We start from the raw sequence: 20718 nt of genomic DNA on the forward strand, positions 1-20718 counted from the left end.
TACAGAGCACATCAATGATAGCTCCAGGAATAGATCCCAGATGCCCAGATTCCACATCCCGTGGGTTAGATCCTGGGCTGGCTATAGCATACAGGCTGTTACCAGAACAGCCCTACATGAGGTCCCACACACCCCAGCAATATTCTTGCCTGCCAGTCAGTAACATCTTTTGAATGAAGAAAATAAGGAAAGTTTTCTAGTTTGTTTTTTTTAATCACGCACCGCCCACCACATGAAAGGCCCGTCAGTCATGGATATCCATCTCCTGCGTGAATAGGGCTCCTTACCCCATTTTGAGTGATAGCACAAGATGAACAAAACATTACCTTCCTCTCCAGCAGCAGAGTTTCCAACAGTCTCCCTTTCCCGATCAGTCTGGTTGGAAACGGCACTTCCACTTTTTGTCCTTCGAAGAACACTGAATGCCTTGTTTATTTTTTTAAAAGATCTGCTTCTTATAGTGGAACGTTCAAAGTGTCGAGCTGCAACAGCAGGAAAAAAAACAAATCAGTACAGTTCAGCAGTTTTGGCCTAGAACCACAGCATTTCTGCAGCCCTCAGCATATGATGGGGATGTAACATCAACATCAGGGATGCCTGTACTTCAGCTTTGCCCCTGAGTCCTGCTGATACTTCAAGGCTGCACCCACCTGAGTCTGGGTGCAATCACCCTACCTCAATCCCACACCCTCAAATTGCCACCTTCCTGTCTGTTTTGCCAACCACATGGAGAAATCTTCTGTGAGTGTGGTAGCTTTTGAAAGAATAATCGTCCTTCAAGACAGAATCAGCAGCAATTCTGTGAAAAATACATATAAAAGGAAGAAGCACTGCCCTTCTCAAGCTATACATGTTGAAGGAAAAAAGCTGGAAGTTGTTAAAAACTCTTCTTGAAAAAATCCCCACTACTACTATTGCCTCAAAACCTTGCAATGCTTCTAAAGCTACCAATGATTGCCAACTGTTTCATGTCAAAAAATTCAAATATTATCAGGTAGGAGGGACCAAAACCTCATATTCTGACTCGGATACTGCAACACAAAAGAAAAGTTATAATACTTTCAAAACATGTAACTCTTTTCCATCCTGCTAAAGATATCTTCATGGCTGTTGATGTTCTGTCTGTTCCAGCTCTGCATGCTAGCCAAATATTGTAATCTAATAATACAACATTCCCTCAAACCAGACTGTGGCCTCTACACTCAATAAAACTGACAGAATTTATTGAGATTATAGTGCTCTCTTCTTGCACCCTTCCTTTCCTCACCTCTCCAAACCCTGGCACAACAAAAGGATAATGCTTCTCATTTCCTAGTGTTTCTTCATCCCTTCATACATTTTCCCAATACACAACTGGCAGCACACAAGGTGAGCTTTCCATTTTAGCTTCAAAATCCTTAAATACATGCTTTGAACTCAGCATTAACACTTCTGACTTTGGCTATGGCCAGGCCATGTTTTTCAAACATGACACTCATCAGACACAGGTGAAGTATCACAAGGTGAAAGATCAAGGCAAAGTTTCCTGATGCAGCTTGTCTTTGAATGTTATTTCAGCAAGACCAGCTCCTCCAAACTGCACCTTCCAAAGAAGCTGGCTGATGTCTCTAAGTTCCTAAGGCAATTATTAAGGGCTTTTTTTTCCTGAAAATACTTGGCAAATGTGAAATACAGTTCCCAACAGGGTTTTGGGTAGGTGCCTATGTCTGTGGGCATTACTCAAGCCACCAAGATTTAGTGGCGACACATTACCCAGCTACACCATCTCCCCCGCCCATCACACATAACATTTAATCTTCCAACTGAGCTGACCTACCTAAATAATCTTTCTAAAGATTTGCAGTTTACATGTGTACAGCTAGTCCATTTTCAGCTTGATGCTGCCCCTGGCCAAGCCATTTTTTTTAAACCTCAAATCTATTGTGTCACGGAGTGCACAATTTGATAAACCATGAAAAATGAAAGCTTTCACTTCCCCCACACCTTTTTCTTTTTTATAATTTTTTTTAATCCTCCAGTGGCTAATATTTAACAGAAAAATGAATGTTGCAAGGGGCTAGCAGGCTCTGAAGCCACCATTTTTGGCTCTTACTTCTGTTCCGGTTGCTGCGGTGCGGGTCTCCGGGGCTGCTGCCCAGCTGGCTGTCCTCTGAGGTGGGGCTGAAGGCTGGGTTCACCAGCCCTGGCTCGTCTGTCATTAAGGCAATGGCTGCAGCTGCTGAGAGCTCAGGGCCCAGGGCAGCTACTGCTAAGCTGGAGCCATGGTCTGGAGAGCAGTCCTGGGAACGCCTCTTCCGTTCCTTGGTAAGGCCATAGTGGGATGCTCCTTTACATCTAAGGAGAAGAGAGGGAAAGAGAGACATGATAGCAAGTTGTGTTTAAATGCTGCATACTTATGGAAATTCTCTGGTTCCAGAGAATCACTTGGAGTACAGCGTGTGATGATCATGGTGACCAGTGAAATATGGATGATTAACAAGAGGGAAAAATGCCAGTGTGTGCTTCAAAGAAGGTGAGTTACCACCTTACATGGGAAGAGTACTGCTGGTCAAGGAAAAACAGAAAACCTCAGCATTGTATGTAGTCTTATGTGTATAAATAGTTACTGTGGATGCAAGAGGACAAGAATAGCAGGTAGCTAATTAAGCCAGAGGCCACAATCTGTAATTTCCTACTTGCCTCTGATTGATGAAAGAGAGCAGGGTGAGGCCTGACAGTTTCTCTGGGTCTGCTAGTGAAATAAAAGGCAGCTTACCCAGTCCTGCCTCCTGAAAAACCCTCCTGGTCACCAGCGTGCTCACATGTGGAGCACAGCACTGTGTCTGCAGAGACCAGAGCAAACAATAACGGGAGGGCTGCAGGTGGGAGCTGAACACCTGGACACTGCAGGAATCCAGGCCCCACACGGTGTCTGTACAGACCATTAACTACTTGAACTGCATCTGATGAATTGTTTTCGAATTCAGCCACAGAGATGAAGTTGTCAACTCTGCTATTCCAGCTCAGCTGAGACACTAAAATAGGCAGGTCATTGCCTTGACAGAGGAAGAGGTGCAAGTTGGGGTAGGGGGTCCCACTGACCCTGCAACCTCTCCAGAGTCAAGGAGGAAGTGCAGAGCTCCCACCAAGGGGCTGGGACCAGGTCCTCATGACATTGTCCTTGGGCCAGCCTGGGACTTCACCAGCTTGGGGACCTCAAGGCAGGTCCTAAACTACTTCTGGGGGAAAATCCTTTGTTTCTAGTGGAGAAATACATGTTCCCAAAAGAGCTGAAGATACAGCATTATAAGGGGCAAGTTACAAGCCTGCTTTGACGTACACTTAGTTACACTTCCAACTATCTGCTCTAGATTCATTCTAAACAGCAAAGGCAGGACCATGCATGGCATTTCTTTTTTAAGACTAATGAAAGAAAGTCACTAGAATAAAATTAAAGGTCACTGTAGTAGTCTTCATGAGTCAGTATTCAATTAAAGCTATAAAATAACTGAAAAGACAGAGTGACCAAGGACACAGCACCTATGACTTCACCAGCACCACTTCTGCCCAGTGCCCACCGACTAAAAACACATTCAGTGCATTAAAAAAAAAAATTAAAATCTGCCTTTTAATCATAATCTAATGGGCTTGGCCTACTTTCAATTACTATTATCCATTTCTTCACAGCAAAGGCTAACTGATGACTTTCATGAAAGTGCCCTGTAGGACAAACTCACAGAAATAGATGCAGAAACCCTTAGGGATAGAAAGCTCTTAGTAATATATGGCATGCACAAAAGGCAATGCATAAAACATACAGTACACAACACTAGTGGGTTAAGTGTTATGAAAAGAAGTAGTACACTGAACAGAAGACTTGGAAGAGAAATTATTATGGAAGCAGTTCTTGGGAGAGAAAGATGATATGAGGAGATGTCATAGAGCTCTCTGTATCAGCTTCAGAGTAGCAGTTTAATTTCTATCATGGTACTGATTTAGATGAGACAATTGAATCAGAACCTTTTTTTGGCATTAGATTATGGTTTACCATCATTTACTTCGTGCTGCTTCTGACAACTTTTATTTTAAAGAGGGAAAAACTACCCAAACCAAACTCTGTCATATTGATGCAACTGTGTCAGGGTTATGTATATGCTTTAAGGTTTGGATAGGAATGGCTGTAATGGAAGCTATTTCCGAAACTTTACACGAGCAAAATGAGGCAGAAGAAAATACTCTAATGGAAGAGAAGATTAGTCAACTATTTCAAAAGATCAATGAACAGCTTTTCCAGGCACCCATTCCTAGGCAAGACTGCAACAGTAGTCATGTAAAGAAAGGAAGAGCTCTCCTGCCTACATTACAGCAGATATTTTTCCAGATTTTCTCACTCCCCTAGAACCCTAACACATGGCAGGATGTTCTCCTTTAGATTTCATGGGAAGCAGAAGCACAAAGGCCTTTCTCTCTTGATACTCACCTAAACATCTTCATGACAGTGTTTTGGGAACCCATCCTTGACATCTCCCTCTTGCAATAAAGTCACATTTGCTAATCCAGCCTACGAATGCTTGACAAAATAGTTTAAAAATAGTCTAAAAACTCAAGACAAGGAAGTGGCTTTGGGAAGAGCTGTTTGCTGTTCTCAAAAGACAGTCCAACAGCTTTACAACAATCTTGCAAAGATTCAGAATATGATAAGAGATATTCCTACTCCTCATTTTATTTCATTTGCCTGTGGTTTTCACATGTCAGTGAAGTTCCAGTGGCTGATACTAGAACACCAGCCTTGTGAATGGGTTCTCAAATGCAGATGTTTTTGTTTTTTTTTTTTTTTATTTGGAAAGCTCTATGAAGATCAATATGAAGATCAGAAGTGGCTCAGCCCAAAGATTCCTAGCTATTTGGATTCAAGCACTGCCTGGTGCCCATCTGCAGTTCACTGCTACAGCTTCCCCTTTCTGTGGAAATCTTCACTTGCTGCTGCTGGCTGCACTGCAGACACACAGTCAACAGCTTCATTCCAATAGCAATGAACAGAAGACAGCTACTTTGAACGTAGAGAGGACTGACACAGTTTAAGATGTGGCTTATTGGAGAAGACAAGTTGTCATGATATAAAGCACAAAGCATATCTTTCTAGCGCTGCCAGAAATAGTTAAAGAAGAACCAGAGCTCTTCAAGTATGATCACTGCAGCTATTTCTTAAATAATTGTGGCAGGCATAAATGAACACAAATCAAGACCTCTTTCTTCAGATTAACACAGTGTCCTTGAAGAAGGAAAAAAAAAGTCCCAAGACCTCAAACTTGTAATAAAATTTGCAACAGTATCTCTTCACTTTCATTGTTTTGCTTGTGCTGACACTGCTGTGATAACAGAAAACAGAAGAGATGACTGTCTAAGTGGAATCATATTTATAGTGTTCAAGCTACATTTTTCCATATGGTTGGATTTGGCTCCTAGAAAAGAGAGAAACATAAAACAGCTACATGCCAGCAGTAATTAGCTCTCTCATTGTGAGTATTAATCACAATGTCTGATTTGCAGCTGGAAGAGTGGGATACCTGATTAACATAGGCAGTCAGAAAGTGAACTCAACACTGTCTGGAGGCCAAGGTGAACTACAGATTTATGTTCCTTCTCAGTTGTGCCGGACAGTAAGTACATCCGTGCAGGCGTATGACACTGAAACAATTTGAAGGCCAAACCCCAGAGAGATAAACATACATGAATAATGTGTGTTGTACAGTTTGTGCCATTAAAGTAGCGTCACTAGGTGCATACAGGAAACTGAGAAAATAGTTTATTCTGTTTGCACAGCCACTTTCACAAAGCAGATATCTACTGTTTGATATTCTGGTATGAGCTAACCACTGGGCGGTATGAGAGCAGTGGTGGCTGCTAAAATTTCACCCAGGGCTGCAATTCTGGCTGGTATCAACACTGGCAGCCACAGGGCAATCTTTGCCCTGCACCCTGTTCCACACTTGAGGGACTCCCTGCACTCCAGGCTTCAGGAGCAGCACATCCCAAGAGCTGGAGCAAGGATATCCAAAATCCTGTGGCAGCCTTAACTTGGTCCTACCATTCATAAAAACAGCCTTCAGTTAAACTCAAGGCCAACAGAAACATATCCACATCATTTGAAATTCAAATTAAAACAGCGGTTTGAAAAGAGACAGTTCTCCTTGAAGTATCCCTGACTTGCCCAGCAAAGGAGGAATTGAAAGTAAGATTGACCTCAAGGATTTCAAATATCCAGGATGACACAAGGAAAAAATGTAAAACCAAAACATAAGCAAGGACAACTGCATGGATTTTTTCACCTCTCTTCTAGTGATCTAAATAAAACAATGTCACAGGTAAAAAAAAAATATATATGTTTGCCCATGGCAGGGGCACTGGAACTAAATGATCTCTACAGTTCTTCCAATACAAACCAATCTATGATCCTATCATCTATAATGCATATGTTCTTAAAAATGCCCTGCCTTCTGTGTCACTTCACAATCTCTGCCTGGGCATGAAACAGTGGAACAGAGAGAATCTAAAGAGTCACAGTGGTTGTGACCCAGGCCCAATGCAAATAAACAGAGCAGGACCCCACTCCTGCCCAGCTCCAGTAGTGTTTTCTCAACCTCACTTCCAGCACCCCTCATATTTTGCAATGTTTTGCTTTAGTGCAGAAGCAGCAGACACAGTGTTGGAATGCAACTAAGAATAATATATAATATTTGTATATAATACAAAGCACTTAAGATGGCCCATCAGAAGAAAATACTGCATATTGGGCTGTCATTGCTGTTCCATAGCTAAACCCTGATCAGGGTAGATAAGTATGTTTCAGCTACAGTCTCACTGCAAGAAGCCTCATCCCTGTGTTATTTGGTCTTGACACAAGCTGGGGTCCAAAGTATCAACAGTGTGTGCTATAGTTCTGTTACACAAACTCCCTGAATGCTCTAGTACCCATAAACTAATCCAGTGGAAAGGATGACGGAGAAACCAAAGCGATCAACCAGAAGAATCCTGGATAACCTGTTGCTGATAACCTTGCTTGTGAGACACTGGTGAGAGGTTCCTGCTGTGCCTGGGAAGAAAGGAGACATGGGGTTTAATTGGAGGGGTTGACTCACAAGAAGGTGTTGAGAATTCCTGCCCCACAGGAACCATTCACACCATGTGTGCTTTAGCAGTGTTAGTAGTCCAAACATAACCCAAACACCAACCACATGGATTTCACTTAAACTCTGAAGTTTTCTGAAACTCCATCACAAGGGAGTGAAGTGACTTGATAAATTCTCAGGGTTAACACCAACTATTCTGATCTCACTTTTGCTAGGAAATACTCCAAGAAAATGGAGTCAAATACAAAAAAGAAGCAAGGCACTTGAGTTCCCATTATATCCCATGTTACAGATATAAGCTAAAATGCAGCAAATACATGGTCTCCCATCCAGTTCAACCATACTGGTACTTAAGAAGAAAGAGACACCAGTATCTTTGGCAGTGAAGGTGATCACTACCTTACTGCTCTTTGAACCTGATGACATTGTAATGTAACATCCTTGCTCAGAAAATTAGCTTCTGTGAATCCTGGTCCTGTGTACAAAATTTCTCCTTTTTTTTTTTTTTTTTTTTTTTTTTTTTTTTTTTTTTTTTTCCTGCTGTGTAGGGAAATTAATTCTGGAACAGAGCACTTCACAGAAATTATTTTTCCTTAGTAATTCTAAGTTCCCACAAGGATTAACTTGCACTTATCCAATACTCATAATTGTGCAAATGTTGCACATAGAAAAAAGCTTCTTAAGTACACAATTTTTTTTTATGCATGTGTCTTTTCTGCTTTTTAGAAAGAACTCTCTCATGTCAAAAACAATCCTCAAGCTACTGTAATTATCAGCTACGGCTAGAAGGTCCTGCTTACATTAAACCTTACTCAATATTGATAAAGAACGGAATGAGCCATATTAAAAGAAAAGCTTAGACTTCTGGATTACAGTTTCCAGTGAACACTTGCTGAAAGACAGGCTGCAAAACCCATATTTAAGCATGCAACTAGAAATAGGCTGATCTGCACCTGCACTTGAATTCCATAATGCCAGCAATACTTCCAGGTGCTTGCCACTGCTGTTCTGTGCACTCTGTACCCTGGCATTGATGCACTTGGGTATTCTCTCCCTGATGATCCCTCAGTGTCAGAGATTTGCCATCTTGTTTGGAGAAAAAAAAGCATATTTTTCACTTAAGTGGGAAATTGTCCCAGTTACTACTGCTCTTTCTCTTTAACAACCATGCCTTTTAGAGACAGCTTCCTGAAACCTGGGGCATCAGGTCTGGCTGGGAGGGCAGCATGGGCCTGTGGCATGATCCCTGCTGCCTCTGGAGGGCTGAGGATCAGCAATTCTTCCTACAGTTCCAAAAACACTGCTCTTCTCGGTGTCAGCACAGAAATAGTTATGATAGAAACTAAGATGAGGCAAATGGCTTCTCTGTCTAGCTGTCAGAGAGATTTTCTCATGTTATTTGCTCCCTCTTGTCAGCCAGAGGCCTTTGCCATAGTAAAAGCACATAACAGATTTAGTGGTTCTGTATTTCTGCATTACTACTCTCTAAATATTTATAAAGGTCCTCATAATATTTATTATATTAAGCTAAAGTTATTTAGCTTAAATACTTTCCCACCAGATAGGAAAACCTCTCATATATTTATCTGTTTCAGTTTAATTTCTGCATATTCCCATTATGGCTTCCTAAGGGTTTTTTCCACAGTTTTGTGTTAATGAAGACATCACAACTCAATAAATTCTGGAAAACTACCTTACTAGCAAAGCCTAAATTTGTGCTTTGTCCTATCTGTAAAGATCTGACCCCAGGGAAGGGCTGTCATTTTCACAATGCTTTTGCACTAAGGTGCTGTCAAACAAAATATATTTGTACATTATATAAGGAACGTGCACAGGAGTATCTGTATACTTATATTTCCACATCAGCTACTCTTTATGAATTTGGGTCCACCTGTAGAAAAAGGGATTGTAGTTCTCATAGGTTAAAAAGGTAAGATTTTCCAAGCATATCAGGAAAAATATATTGAGCATTCTTGATAATTACAATTTAGTCTTCAGCTATAGTGACATACTCCCATTTCTGGGATTTGTCTGCTGAGAAGGAGGAGCAAGCATGGCTCATCATCATGTTTGAGGCCCTTAAAAGTATTTTACATTGATGAAGAACAGAATTGCAGTGCAGAGTTCAGACCTCACAGTTCCCAAAACTACCAATGGACAAAGACTCGGTGTCAAGACACAAACTGAACAAGCATTCAATGAATACCAAATATCTATTTCATATTTGACTGCTCATACTGAAAAAAGGGGCTATCTCCATATTTCCTATTAGTTTTCAGGAGAGTTGAAAGAACTTGGAACACATTTTTAATCTTAAATATAATGTAGAGCTTAAGTTTCATGTGCATGCTATCAAAGTATCATCTAACATGAGGTCATGTTTAGGATTTTTTCCCTCCCTTCTCTTTAAAACTCAGAAAGTTGTATTTCAACCACCATCTTGAGCTTCTATTATGGAATCTTTTAAAAGGCCCATTAGCATCTATCATGGGAACAGGAATTGGAAGAAATTGGGAAATTACATTAGTTGCCTGCAATTGCAGACAAAAATAATGGCTGGGATTATTGCGCAATGATCCCAGTTATTGCTGGGACTCAGTACAAACTGTTGGTTCAGATCATGTTCTCTTTCTCTCCTGACACTTCTTTCAGGCCCTTATTTTGTCACTGATGATTTTGAAACCACAACTGTACTGATTTTTCTCCAAGGTGGGATTATAATTTCAATTTCTAGTCTTAAAGCAACACAACAAATTTCAACTGTTTTACATACAGGAGAATGGAGTTGTAAATTGCTAGAGAGAACTGAGATGGGCAAGTTGGCACCCAGGCTTTTAAACCTTTTTCACAGGTTAGCACATCTTGTTTTTACTTAACATAACTACTTGTTCAAGTCACAAGTGCTCTGAGAATGCACAAAGACATCAGCAGACTGTTCCCACTGCTCACATAAGGCATAGCCTTGAGTTGCTTCTAGAGCCTCTATCTTTTCCAATACTGCCTTTAAGATGCCTCTAATGCTTGTAGAGCACAAGTAGACCTGGAGCTACAAAACTGAGCAGTTAAGCAGGGTGGAAGACTGCAGTCAGCCTCTTATTCTTTATTTACTCCTAGATTACAGACAAACTAATTTGCCTACATTACACTAAACAAACATTTGTCATCACAGAGAAGATACTGTCCAGACATACAGTACCAGAGTGATCTTGTGTGATACAAAACAACAGCAATATTTATTTATACTGAACTTAATTAAAGACTGAAGCTTCCAAATAATGATCTACATATCTCATGCAATCTACTCACAACAGCTGACACAAGCAAGAAAAACAGAGGTAGCACACTATCTCTAATTCCTGGTAGGTGCTCAGGTATTGACACAGCAAGGGATCTGTGAGTGCTTGGTTAGGAGATTCAGAGCAAAATAAAAGTGAAAAACAAGACAGTTGCGTTATTTGTATGTTTTATTATCCCTATATTATGTATTGGTTTATTCCTTTGTACCCCCGTGTGCAACTTGGTTTATCCCCAGTTTTCCCGCTTTGTCCTCCCTTCCCGCCTTCCCAGTATCTATCCATCACCCTGAAAGAGGCATTTTACCCCCCCCGGGTGCCTTGTCTATCACTCGGTGCCCCTTCCCATCCATCCAGAAGCTTCTACTCAGGGCACCGGGTGATTGGGCGAGGACCTGGGGCTCCCCCCATATCTTTCCCCCATTGGACCCCATCATATCCCCCCATCCCGGAGCCACCCCCTATCCCTATCCCTATTGGTCATTGGATACCCCTCCCTTACAGTTTATAAGCCAGTGCAAGCACCTTGTGCTTGTTCCTGTTGGCTGGCACCGTTCTAGGATATTTGGCCCCGTTGGGCTACAATAAACTCGGACTTAGCCCCCAGCAGGATCCGCTCTTCATTTACCACCGCGAGGCTTGCTAGCGCTGCCCGGAACCCACAAAGGCACTCTCCAAACCCCAGCTGGGAGCGGCGGAGGGTACCTCCATCGCCCGCCCTCGCCCCACAAGAGCTAGCCGGGGCTGAGAGAAAAGGGATTTGGGGCGAGAGCGCGGCAGCTGGCGCCCAATGTGGGGCCCCATTTTTGCTGCGTTGGACCCCTCGTTTGAGGATTTTAGGGTCGTGCGAACCCGAAGACTCGTCCTCCTGGCCGTCAGCTACCCCGGCGAGAGCAGACCCACGTTCTAGTGGGTGGCACTCTCGGGGACAGGATTGGCAGCTCTGGAACGCACCGCCGGAGTCGATCCTCTCGCGGAGGAGTTCTACGATTGGTTTTTCTTTTCCACCCTTCCCTCTCGGACCCCTTTGGTTTGTGAGTATAGGGGCCCCTGGGGCTTTCCCAGTCCTTTTTTGGTTGGTTCCTTTCCCCTAGGGTTTAGGGAAAGGATCCCTTTTTGGTGGGTTTCTTTTTCCCCGGGGTTCGGGGAAAAAATTCCTGTTTTTGGTGCTTCCCTTTCTGGGCGGGAAGCTTAAGGACTGCGGCAAAGCCGGAAGTGTGGTCTTTTGTTTTTCGTTCGTGTTTTCCCAATCGTAGGCGCTGCGGCACGATTTAACATCTAACAGCATGGGTGCAAGGCTGTCCGTGCCGCAGAAGAGCATTTATTCCCAAGTTGTGGGTATCCTTTTAGTGGGGGGAATTAAGGTTAAAAAATCTGAAGTTAAGAAGTTTGTTCAGTGGTTGTCGCAGACTTTCCCTGACATTTCGCCAGCTAAATTATACCAAGCCCCTTTTTGGGAGCAGGTAGCGGGGGAGATCCTGCGACAGTCGGATCTCTCTCTCTCCATATTCACCCGTTTGGCTCTCCAAATTCGCGATATAATTAAATATCGCTACGAAAGTCTGCCACAGCCAGCCGTAAACAAACCGATCCCCAGTTCGGCTGTTAGTTCAAATAACGCAACTCCACACAAGACATGTGGGACTACCAGTTTTGAGCTGGTGAGAGCCTGTAAACCTTGCTGATGGCTTGTAATACTTATAGTATTCAACAAATAATACATTATTTAAACCCACTAATCCTGTCCAAGGGCTGTATTAAAGTACTGAAGTATTAAAAACTCTTTTTGACTTCAGTAGAAGTGGAACTTGATGAAAACTTTACCAAGAGTTTTCATCACCTTTCAGTATTGTATCATTACCTAGAAAACACACTTAAAAGATTCAGCTATTATTACCTCAAGAACAGTCAAGCTTGAACATTCTTCCAAAAGAAAATGAGAAAACACAAATTAAAAAGAGAGTTTTCTTCATGGAAAATGTAGGTATTTAGCAATATTTGTACATTTGTCTATCTACAGAAGTTATGCATGAGGGAGTGATCACAAGTAATATGTATCAGCTGAGTATTTAGAAAGCAACATAAGACCTGCCATGAGCAGCTCTGAGCTTCATATTTGCTTTTCAAGTCCATCCAAGACCACTCAAAGAGCTAGCACTCAGCCAGCAATCTTGACCACTGATTTGCTTCATACTAATAAAATAATGATAATGCACCTTTTTACATTAGGAATTGAGATAGTATATAGTGAAGCTGCAGCAAGATCACTAAAAATATTCCTAATCTAGAACATTAATAAAAAAAATGAACCTAAGGAAAATCACAACATATATACACAAAGGCTCAGAAATTTCTGCTAAAATCAGATTATCTGTGACAAAAACAACAAGTGAAAAGACAGAGGAATCCTTGAGGCATTGCAATGCTCTTTCTCATATCCAATACACTCATCCAATATTCATAATCCAATACTCTCAATCCAGTACACTACATTTTTCAAATTATGTAAGTCCACATATAATTAATATTAAGAATAAGCATTCAATCTGTTGATTCATAAGCTCTTCACATTTATTGTTCATATGTTTTTCATGTTTATTGTTCGGTCTTTTGATCACCAGATTATTTTCAACAGGTATAACTAGTCTCCTGGAATTTAATATCTCAGCATTGTCTTCCCCTCCTGCTATCCCCACCTAGGCTATAAAAACTGTATGATGCATTGAGCAAAATATGTTTGCAATGGGACAAGTGGGGCTGGCTTTTCACAAGGTTGACAAGATCAGCTTAACCCAAATTCTTGCAGCTACAGACAGAAAAGCCTGACAGACAGAAACTTTGTACTTAGCATGCATTTATTTTTAAAATAAAACTAATTACAATATCTGCTGTGTCACAGACTCAGCAAGCCAGCACTACTGAGAGCAGGTGTGAGGCTTCTGTTGGCAAAGATAAGTAACACATGCCCATAAGCCTCTAGATATAATAAAAAGAGAACACTGTGTTCACTTTCAGGATGTTTTCAACTCAAGCCTTGGGTTTACTACTATGTTCTCCACTGGAGTTTGAAATTATAGAAAATAATGGAGCTACATCCAGAAAATAACAAATGCTGTCTTCATACAATCTTATTCACAAAACATGCTGTGGACAACCATCCACAGGTCTAGCTCTGGTGGCATTTGTCTGACCACTGTGACCCAAAAGTCACATAAGATCCCTTCTAGGTCAGCATGGATATCTAAATTATACTCCTAACAGATCTTGGTACATATCACTCTCTAAACGCATTTTTGCTTCCTCATAGGGAAGGTCACAACAAAAGGAGGTCTCAGCACACCTCAGCAGTTGAGAAACCACAGAGATCCCTGTCAGATGCCTGTCTGAGTCTTAAGCAAACATCTCTGCCAGTACAACTAAGTAGCTTCTTGAAATATCACAAATGTTTCCCATATTCTTATAAAATCTGGTGTCTAATATTAAATAAGGATCCCAAATCACCTCTATAAATAAACTGCATTGCAGTCTTCTCTTTTGCACATATGATTAGAAGAAAGTGGATCAGAGGGACATCACAAGCCACTTTTCAGAACAAATCCCCCCAGACCCACCTGGCATACAAAAATCTTCACTGCTTGTGTTTTATGTTTTATTTCAGTGAGATATTTCACCCAACCATCAAAATAAACACACATTGTAAAAACATTTAAGGGCTTCAGAAAGTCCAAATCCAGCCACAGCACAAGTATGGCTGGAATGTTGTTTATAGTCTCCTGAAATCTCACATGGTAGGAAATGATCACTTATGCTGTAAAAATTGTAAAAAAAAAAATTTCTTTTGGAACATACTTTTATAACAGAACTATCAGAAATACTTTTAACCTGAATTCCCTTACCCAAATCTGAAAAAAGCCCAATTCACTCACCTTTCTCCCCAGATAGGCACCAACAGGCAGTGCTGTGTTCAGTGTCATGGAAAGCACCCAAGAAAGCAGTGGCGTGGCTTCCCTCCTGTTGTATGCAGACCACTTCAGTTCTCACTTGGCAGGGGAGGCTGAAGGAGCTCACACCCTCCCACCTCAGTTTTCAGGAGTGCTTTAACGACTAAAGCTCAGGTTGGGATAAGGCTGATTTCTGCTCCTCCCGCTGAAGCTTATTCTGAGAGGTGAATTAAGCAAGAGGGAGACCAATGCTGCATCCAAATTAAAACCTGGCACATAGGGAGGGAGAAACTGAGTCCTTCTTCAGAGTCTGCTGTGGCTTTTCAGTTGAATTTGAGAGAGGAAAGGCATTCCCCTTTTAGTCCAGCCAGTATCTTGGGGAAAGTCTGGCATTACCATCAAGGTACACAAGCCTGTCTTCAGTCTGAAGCTGAAGAACTGGCCTTAGAGGTTTCAGATATGGACTGAGAACCTCTCTGGAAAACTGTATTGTTTTCTCAGGTGACCAGGATATAACTGGTGGATCAAGGAATAAAACAGAAAAAATAGAGTGCAAACAATAATTAAACCTTAAAGATGCCTTCAGAAGTGGGTACAATATTACCAACAACACAAAATGCATATCTCTGACAAAAAAAAAAGTACCACAAAATCAAAGAAGAGCCTAGGCTGGAAGAGACCCCAACAGATCATGTTGTCCAACCTTTCATAGGAGAGGAAGCCTAGATGAGATTATCTAGCATCCTCTCCAAAACTTTGAGTGATAAAACGTTTATCTGAGGTGATTAACCTTAAGCATCTTGAAAGCCTTAAGTGATGGGAACTCTACTATATCCCTGGAGATGTTGTTCCAGTGAACAATTGTACTCACTGTGAAAAAAGTTGGAGTAAACAAGTTTTGCTCTGTACCTTCCTTTAAACCAATTTTTCTCAGGCTGTTGCTCCTTCATATTCCTAAGTTTACAGATGTTTTATGTTTCTTTAGGTTTTCTTAGCTGCTTTTAATTGCTCAGATTTCATACTATTTTTTCATTGTATAAATAAGAGAAGATCATAAAATGGTTTAGGTTGGAATGAACCTAAAAGACCATCTAGTCCCAACACCAACCACCATGAACAAGGACACCTTGCACTAGACCAGGCTGTTCAAGGTCTTGTCCAACCTGTCCTTGAACACTGCTGGCATCCACAACTTCCCTGGGCAAGCTGTTCCAGTGTATTGCCGTCCTCTAATTAAAGAATTTCTTCCTTATACCTAACCTAAGTTTTCCTTCTTTCAATTTGTTCCCATTGCTCCTTGTCCTATCACAAGAGTCACTGGCAAAGTCCCCCTCTGGCTTCCCTGTAGGCCCCATTCAGATATTGGGTGTTTTCTCTCTGCTTTTTTTTCCCTTTAATTATTCAATTTTTTAAAAAGCCTCTTCAGGATAAAAGGCAGTCATTTCATCCTATTAACTTTTGTATTCATTCAGCTAAAGTACTGGAAATAGAATAAAAAATACATCTTCAGGAAATTGCAGTTTCTTTTCCCTTTTATAACACTGCAGCCTTGGAAATTTCAATATTCAAGTTCTAATGACTAGTCTTGCTTTCAATTTTAAAATATAAACATCATGTGTACAGCTGGGCACCTAGAACAAGGTGGGAAAACCTGAGCAGCAGGTTTGCAGTACTGAACCTTGAGTATGGGCTAAAATTATATTTCCCTAGATAATACAGGACAGTGGCCTTGCTCTTGCTGTCCTAGAAGGAACATCCTGCCTGACCTTGCTGCTCCCACAAAATGGGTTGAGGCTGCTGTGTGACAGCCTGTCCTGAAATGAATTCAAACTGTGAATTCTGTGTGACAGTTTGTGGCATCTGGGTGACTCAGACAGCCTCTGTGCCTGAGGCTGTTCCAGCCCAGGCTGTGATTTTGTTAACGTCACAATTTAAGTAGACTTGGGTCTTATTAGCAGTAATGATGGACTCCCTGGAGGAAAACGAAGGTGGCATTGGAAATGATGTAATTTCATTATCAGCTCTGAGATGGGGATAATTACATCTATCTTCTTCAGACTGAGATGGCCCTGGTCCTTCAGAAGGCAGCTGGCAATCTAACTTCCAGCAGCATGCTTATGCCATGCCTCATCTGCTAATTTTCACATCAAAGGCATCACTCAAGGTGACCCAAACCATCATCAAAAGACAGGATCTCCAGCTGGACATGCATACTAGTGTCCAGCAGACAGCACCATGCTGGGGGCATTGGACATGTTTGCAGCCCTGACTGGGACATACATAAAACAAATCCCACTTACTTCGTGTAAATATAAACACAGCACGCTGTTAATGCAGATGGCTTGACAAGTCATATAATAGAGAATAGTCTAATAGATAAAATGAGTAATTTCCCACTGGTTACATAATATCCACCTCAGCCTGACATGGACACTGAGGATTTAAAAAAATGGGTAAGCAGACTAAACAAAATTTGTAGTGCATTTAAATATTTATATTAGAAATTGAGACATGGGTTTCTGTAGTAATTTTTCACAATGTCTTAGACCGGTGGTTGGCAGCTTACCTATCTTCAACTTCTGAGGAACTTCCTTAACTGCCCTGAAGCAAGTTTGCTTCCTGAAGGGCAAAGCCAGATACTCAGCACTGTGTTTATAAGAGTGCAATGCAGAGAGAAAAGAAGGAAGAAGAAAGGCAAATAAATACCTAACAATTAGCAATTGTAAACAGAACAGCTGCATGGCAAATTATTTTACTTTTCTTTAAAAGCTAATTGAAGATGCTACAGCACCATGTTGCAGGGTTTTCTGAGTACTTAAGACACTGGCATTAAGATGACCTTCCAAAATGGAGCACAAAGTACTCTGCAAAGGTTAATCACATTCGGTTTACAGAGGTGGTGCTGCTTCCTAGGGGCTGTCTGCAACAGGGAAATACCTGATCACTGTGGTGCTTGTGGAATGACACCTCAGGCTCACTATGTAATGTGTGTAGACACACATCTGAGAATAGCTTCCCTGCAGACATACCCATTCCAGAGTAAGAGTATTCATATTGACCAGAGAAGCTATCCTAGAACAAGAACAGTATTGTCACTTCACACCCAAATTTTTTATGGATTAGCTCCCTTGTGTGTTCAAATCATCTTTTTAGGGTAATTCCTACCCTTTCTTTGCCACCCTTTCTTCTGGACACTAAATGCCTAATTGGTCAAGCCTGGTTCTCTTTGAGAGACAGGGTCTACCCCTCAGTATGCCACATAGTTGCTAAGTTTGCTTTGTTTAATATGTAATAAAAGGTCTTTTTTGCTTACTATGTTTGTTTGTTTTTTTTAATGTCTCCCACAACACAGGATTTGGCTCTTAAGACTACTTTAGCACAAAGTAGTAAGAGTTAAAGCATTGCCACAAAGTCCTAACTGTAGGAACAGCACTTTATTCCCTCAGCATCTCTATAAAAAAGGAGAGAGGGGAATGAAAGTAACACTCATTTGCCTTCTAAAACCAAAAAAGAGCTCAGGACTTTAGTAACATGTGTTACTAAATATGTTACTGCTTCCACATATTGCTAAAGATGCAGAAATATGAGTCACCTGAATGTCTGTGCTCAGCCCTGGACCTGACAACTCACCAATGGCTTCAAAGGGTGAGGACCATTTCTCTGCAATGTGACTGTTTTAGAAGACCTGGAAAAAACACTCTTTGCAAAGCAGCCAGAAGGGAGGGGAGGATTACATCAGCAACTGCTTCCCTAGCACAGGGGACTGTAAGCAGCACAGCTGTTCTTTGTGGAAATGTCAGAGAGAGGGAAAAAAGGTGCCAAGAGAGCTGTTATTGTCAGAAAGCACAATAGGTGGTTCCAGAATGATGCCTCACATGGTTTCAAACCTTTCTTGAAAATTTTATTCAGGAAGTCCAGGCCCAACTAACTTTCCAAATGGCAAACACTACTTGAAAAACAGACATGTAAATTATGAAATTACCTAGCATCCAGTTTCTCTGTTTCTCTCTAACAGAGAGCACAGCTGTGTCTCAGTGTAGATGCAGCAGCTTATGAATCCTCTCCTGCTCAGTCACAGTCACATCTACAGAATGTCCCAGGAGGATTTCAGGTAATACCCATGACTCTACTTCTCTTCTTGTGTCTGCCTTCTTGGGCCAGCTGTCCCAGAGAAAACAGCAAAATTCTGTTTTTCCTGGGTTCTGCAGGAAGTCACATACCTTCAGAGGCAAAAACACTATCTCAAGGCTGTTTTGAAATATTGCCAGTGTATTCCTATGCAGCAAGCCAAAGCAGGTCTCAGATGGACATGTGCTATCTCCTGTCCTCCTTTGTGTCCACGGCCTCCTCAGGAAGCAGGACAGACAGAGGAAGATGTGCCACATGGTACCACACTTAGACACCTTCAGATGAGGAAAAAAATCACACAGATTTTGAATGAAGAAACTGTAAACCCAAATTTTCCCTTCATTCAATAGAAAAAGAACTGAGGTGAAATGGATATGTCAAACTGATTCCTACGTAATCCCCATCACTATGGTCAATGAGAGGTGGTGAGAGGGGACCAGGATTAATCCTCAGTCTATAGCTATGCCATACATCTTCCTCAGTAATTTGTAAGATAGGCAGCAAGTCTGTTCACCCCTAAACATCTAGAAGCCTTCTGTGGTGGCATGCATGGGCCTTACAAGGATTTACAGACTTCAGAGCTGGAGACAAACCGGGATCTTTCTATACCCTGGCCCTTCAGCAGCAGATGTAACTATTCTGCAGTGAGTCAGTTTTATCCTGAGTCCTGCTACTCTCCTGATAATACACTTCTCCAAAGGGATTTCTGGTCAGCGATAAAGTAATGGAATTTGTGTTTGCCAGTGCAGGGAGATAAATTTATTTCACCAAAAATTAAAAAGCGTGAGAAAAGTCAGTGTTTTATAAGATCTGTTGTCATACAACTACCATTGTCACAAGGGACAGGAGAACTGAAGTCTGAGGTTTTACAAATCTCCCACACAGGGGTGTGTGTTTTTTGAGGGAGGGAGAGGTTGTCACAATGATTGCAGAAGCTGGAGTCCAGGACATTTTATTCATATTGTTTCAACTCATTCACCCACATTCTCTCAAGGGATGTTCTGTTTTGTAAAATTGATGTTTCTGCTAAAAACCACATGGTGTAAATTAGTGTGGTTAGAGGTCTTTTTCTCGAAAATATTATTTTGAATCTTTACTATTCTATCTCTCTGCTCTATAGGTGTGAAAAGCAGAAGTTTTCCCATGTATGCAAAACCTTGTTTTCTTCCAAATTAATTCAAATTAAATTCAAGAGAGCAATTTGTTGAAGTCAGTGGAGTAATACCTGTATAGGACTAAGTGAGGCAAAAATCAAGCACTTAGATATGGCTGTTTTCATAACTTCTTCCTCTGTTTGGGTACTGGAACAGCACATAGAACAACTAGAGCAAGGTTCTGGAACTAAACAAATCATCTAAGGAAGAGGAATTGAATTACACTGGGAGAGAACTTATGACTCCTATTTTTTTTGTTGTTTGTTTTATTCTCACCATTTGTAGGGGGTTTTGTAGGACAATTTCCAACTCTTTTAAGAATTTCAGTCCAGATGGTAATTTAACTAGGCAGAGGATCAGTTGATAAAACTCTGATTAGATGTCAGCTCTTCAAGGGAGCTATTTCCATGGCCTGCCTTAACCTATGTTTAGTCTAACAGACAAATGTTTAGAATTCACCAAGACTGCTGAAGTGAAAGTAGTATGAAGGGAGTCTTAGCAAATCTGGTCAACCCATAAAGATTTCCTTGCTTTTAGCCTTCAGCTCCACATGTTTTGCTGAAGTTCTACAGCTCAAATTCACTGTACATTACTCATACATTAATCCATAAATTTTAAGTAAGAAACATAATCAGCTCAGAATTTTGCAGTGCTGCAACAGTGCAAGGTAATAGAGGGAACACGTCTTGGTGTCTTCAGCACCACTGGAGTCAACCACAAGGATCTTTGACAGATCAAGTCAGTCAGTTTATCTTTTTTCTTCCTCTCCTTTAACAACACAAGACATTCAAGTGAATTGTCCTTTCACTGACTCTTTCACTATTACACAGATAAGAGAAGGATGCAGACAGGGTCTTGCCACCGCTACAACAATGACTACAACTACAACTACACCACTACACCACTACAACTACGGCTTGTGCAGCCCCAGCAGAAGTGTCCATCAATTGATTGATTGAACCTACCAACTTCAAGAGGTTTTGAAATGACAGAGATCTCTATTCGCAGTTCAATCCAAGAGCACCCAAGAATAGTTCTCCTTTACCAGACAGAAGAAGCATGTTGCTGTCATGCTATTCAGTGTTCAAAGCCA

The 20718-nt window shown here is 41.3% G+C and overlaps 1 protein-coding gene across 3 annotated transcripts in view; it reads right to left on the bottom strand.

The window, feature by feature from the left end:
* LNX1 (ligand of numb-protein X 1) overlaps positions 1 to 20718 on the bottom strand; it is a 124600-nt gene that overhangs the window by 31353 nt on the left and 72529 nt on the right. For all 3 annotated transcript variants that reach the window (XM_077782836.1, XM_077782837.1, XM_021529229.2), the window contains 2 exons: positions 2093 to 2334; positions 327 to 482 (listed from right to left, as the gene is read on the bottom strand). In XM_077782836.1, the coding sequence (XP_077638962.1) occupies positions 327 to 482; positions 2093 to 2334 (398 nt within the window). The remainder of the gene's footprint in view (positions 1 to 326; positions 483 to 2092; positions 2335 to 20718) is intronic.

Source organism: Lonchura striata, chromosome 4 (assembly GCF_046129695.1).
Source record: "Lonchura striata isolate bLonStr1 chromosome 4, bLonStr1.mat, whole genome shotgun sequence".
Taxonomy (NCBI): domain Eukaryota; kingdom Metazoa; phylum Chordata; class Aves; order Passeriformes; family Estrildidae; genus Lonchura; species Lonchura striata.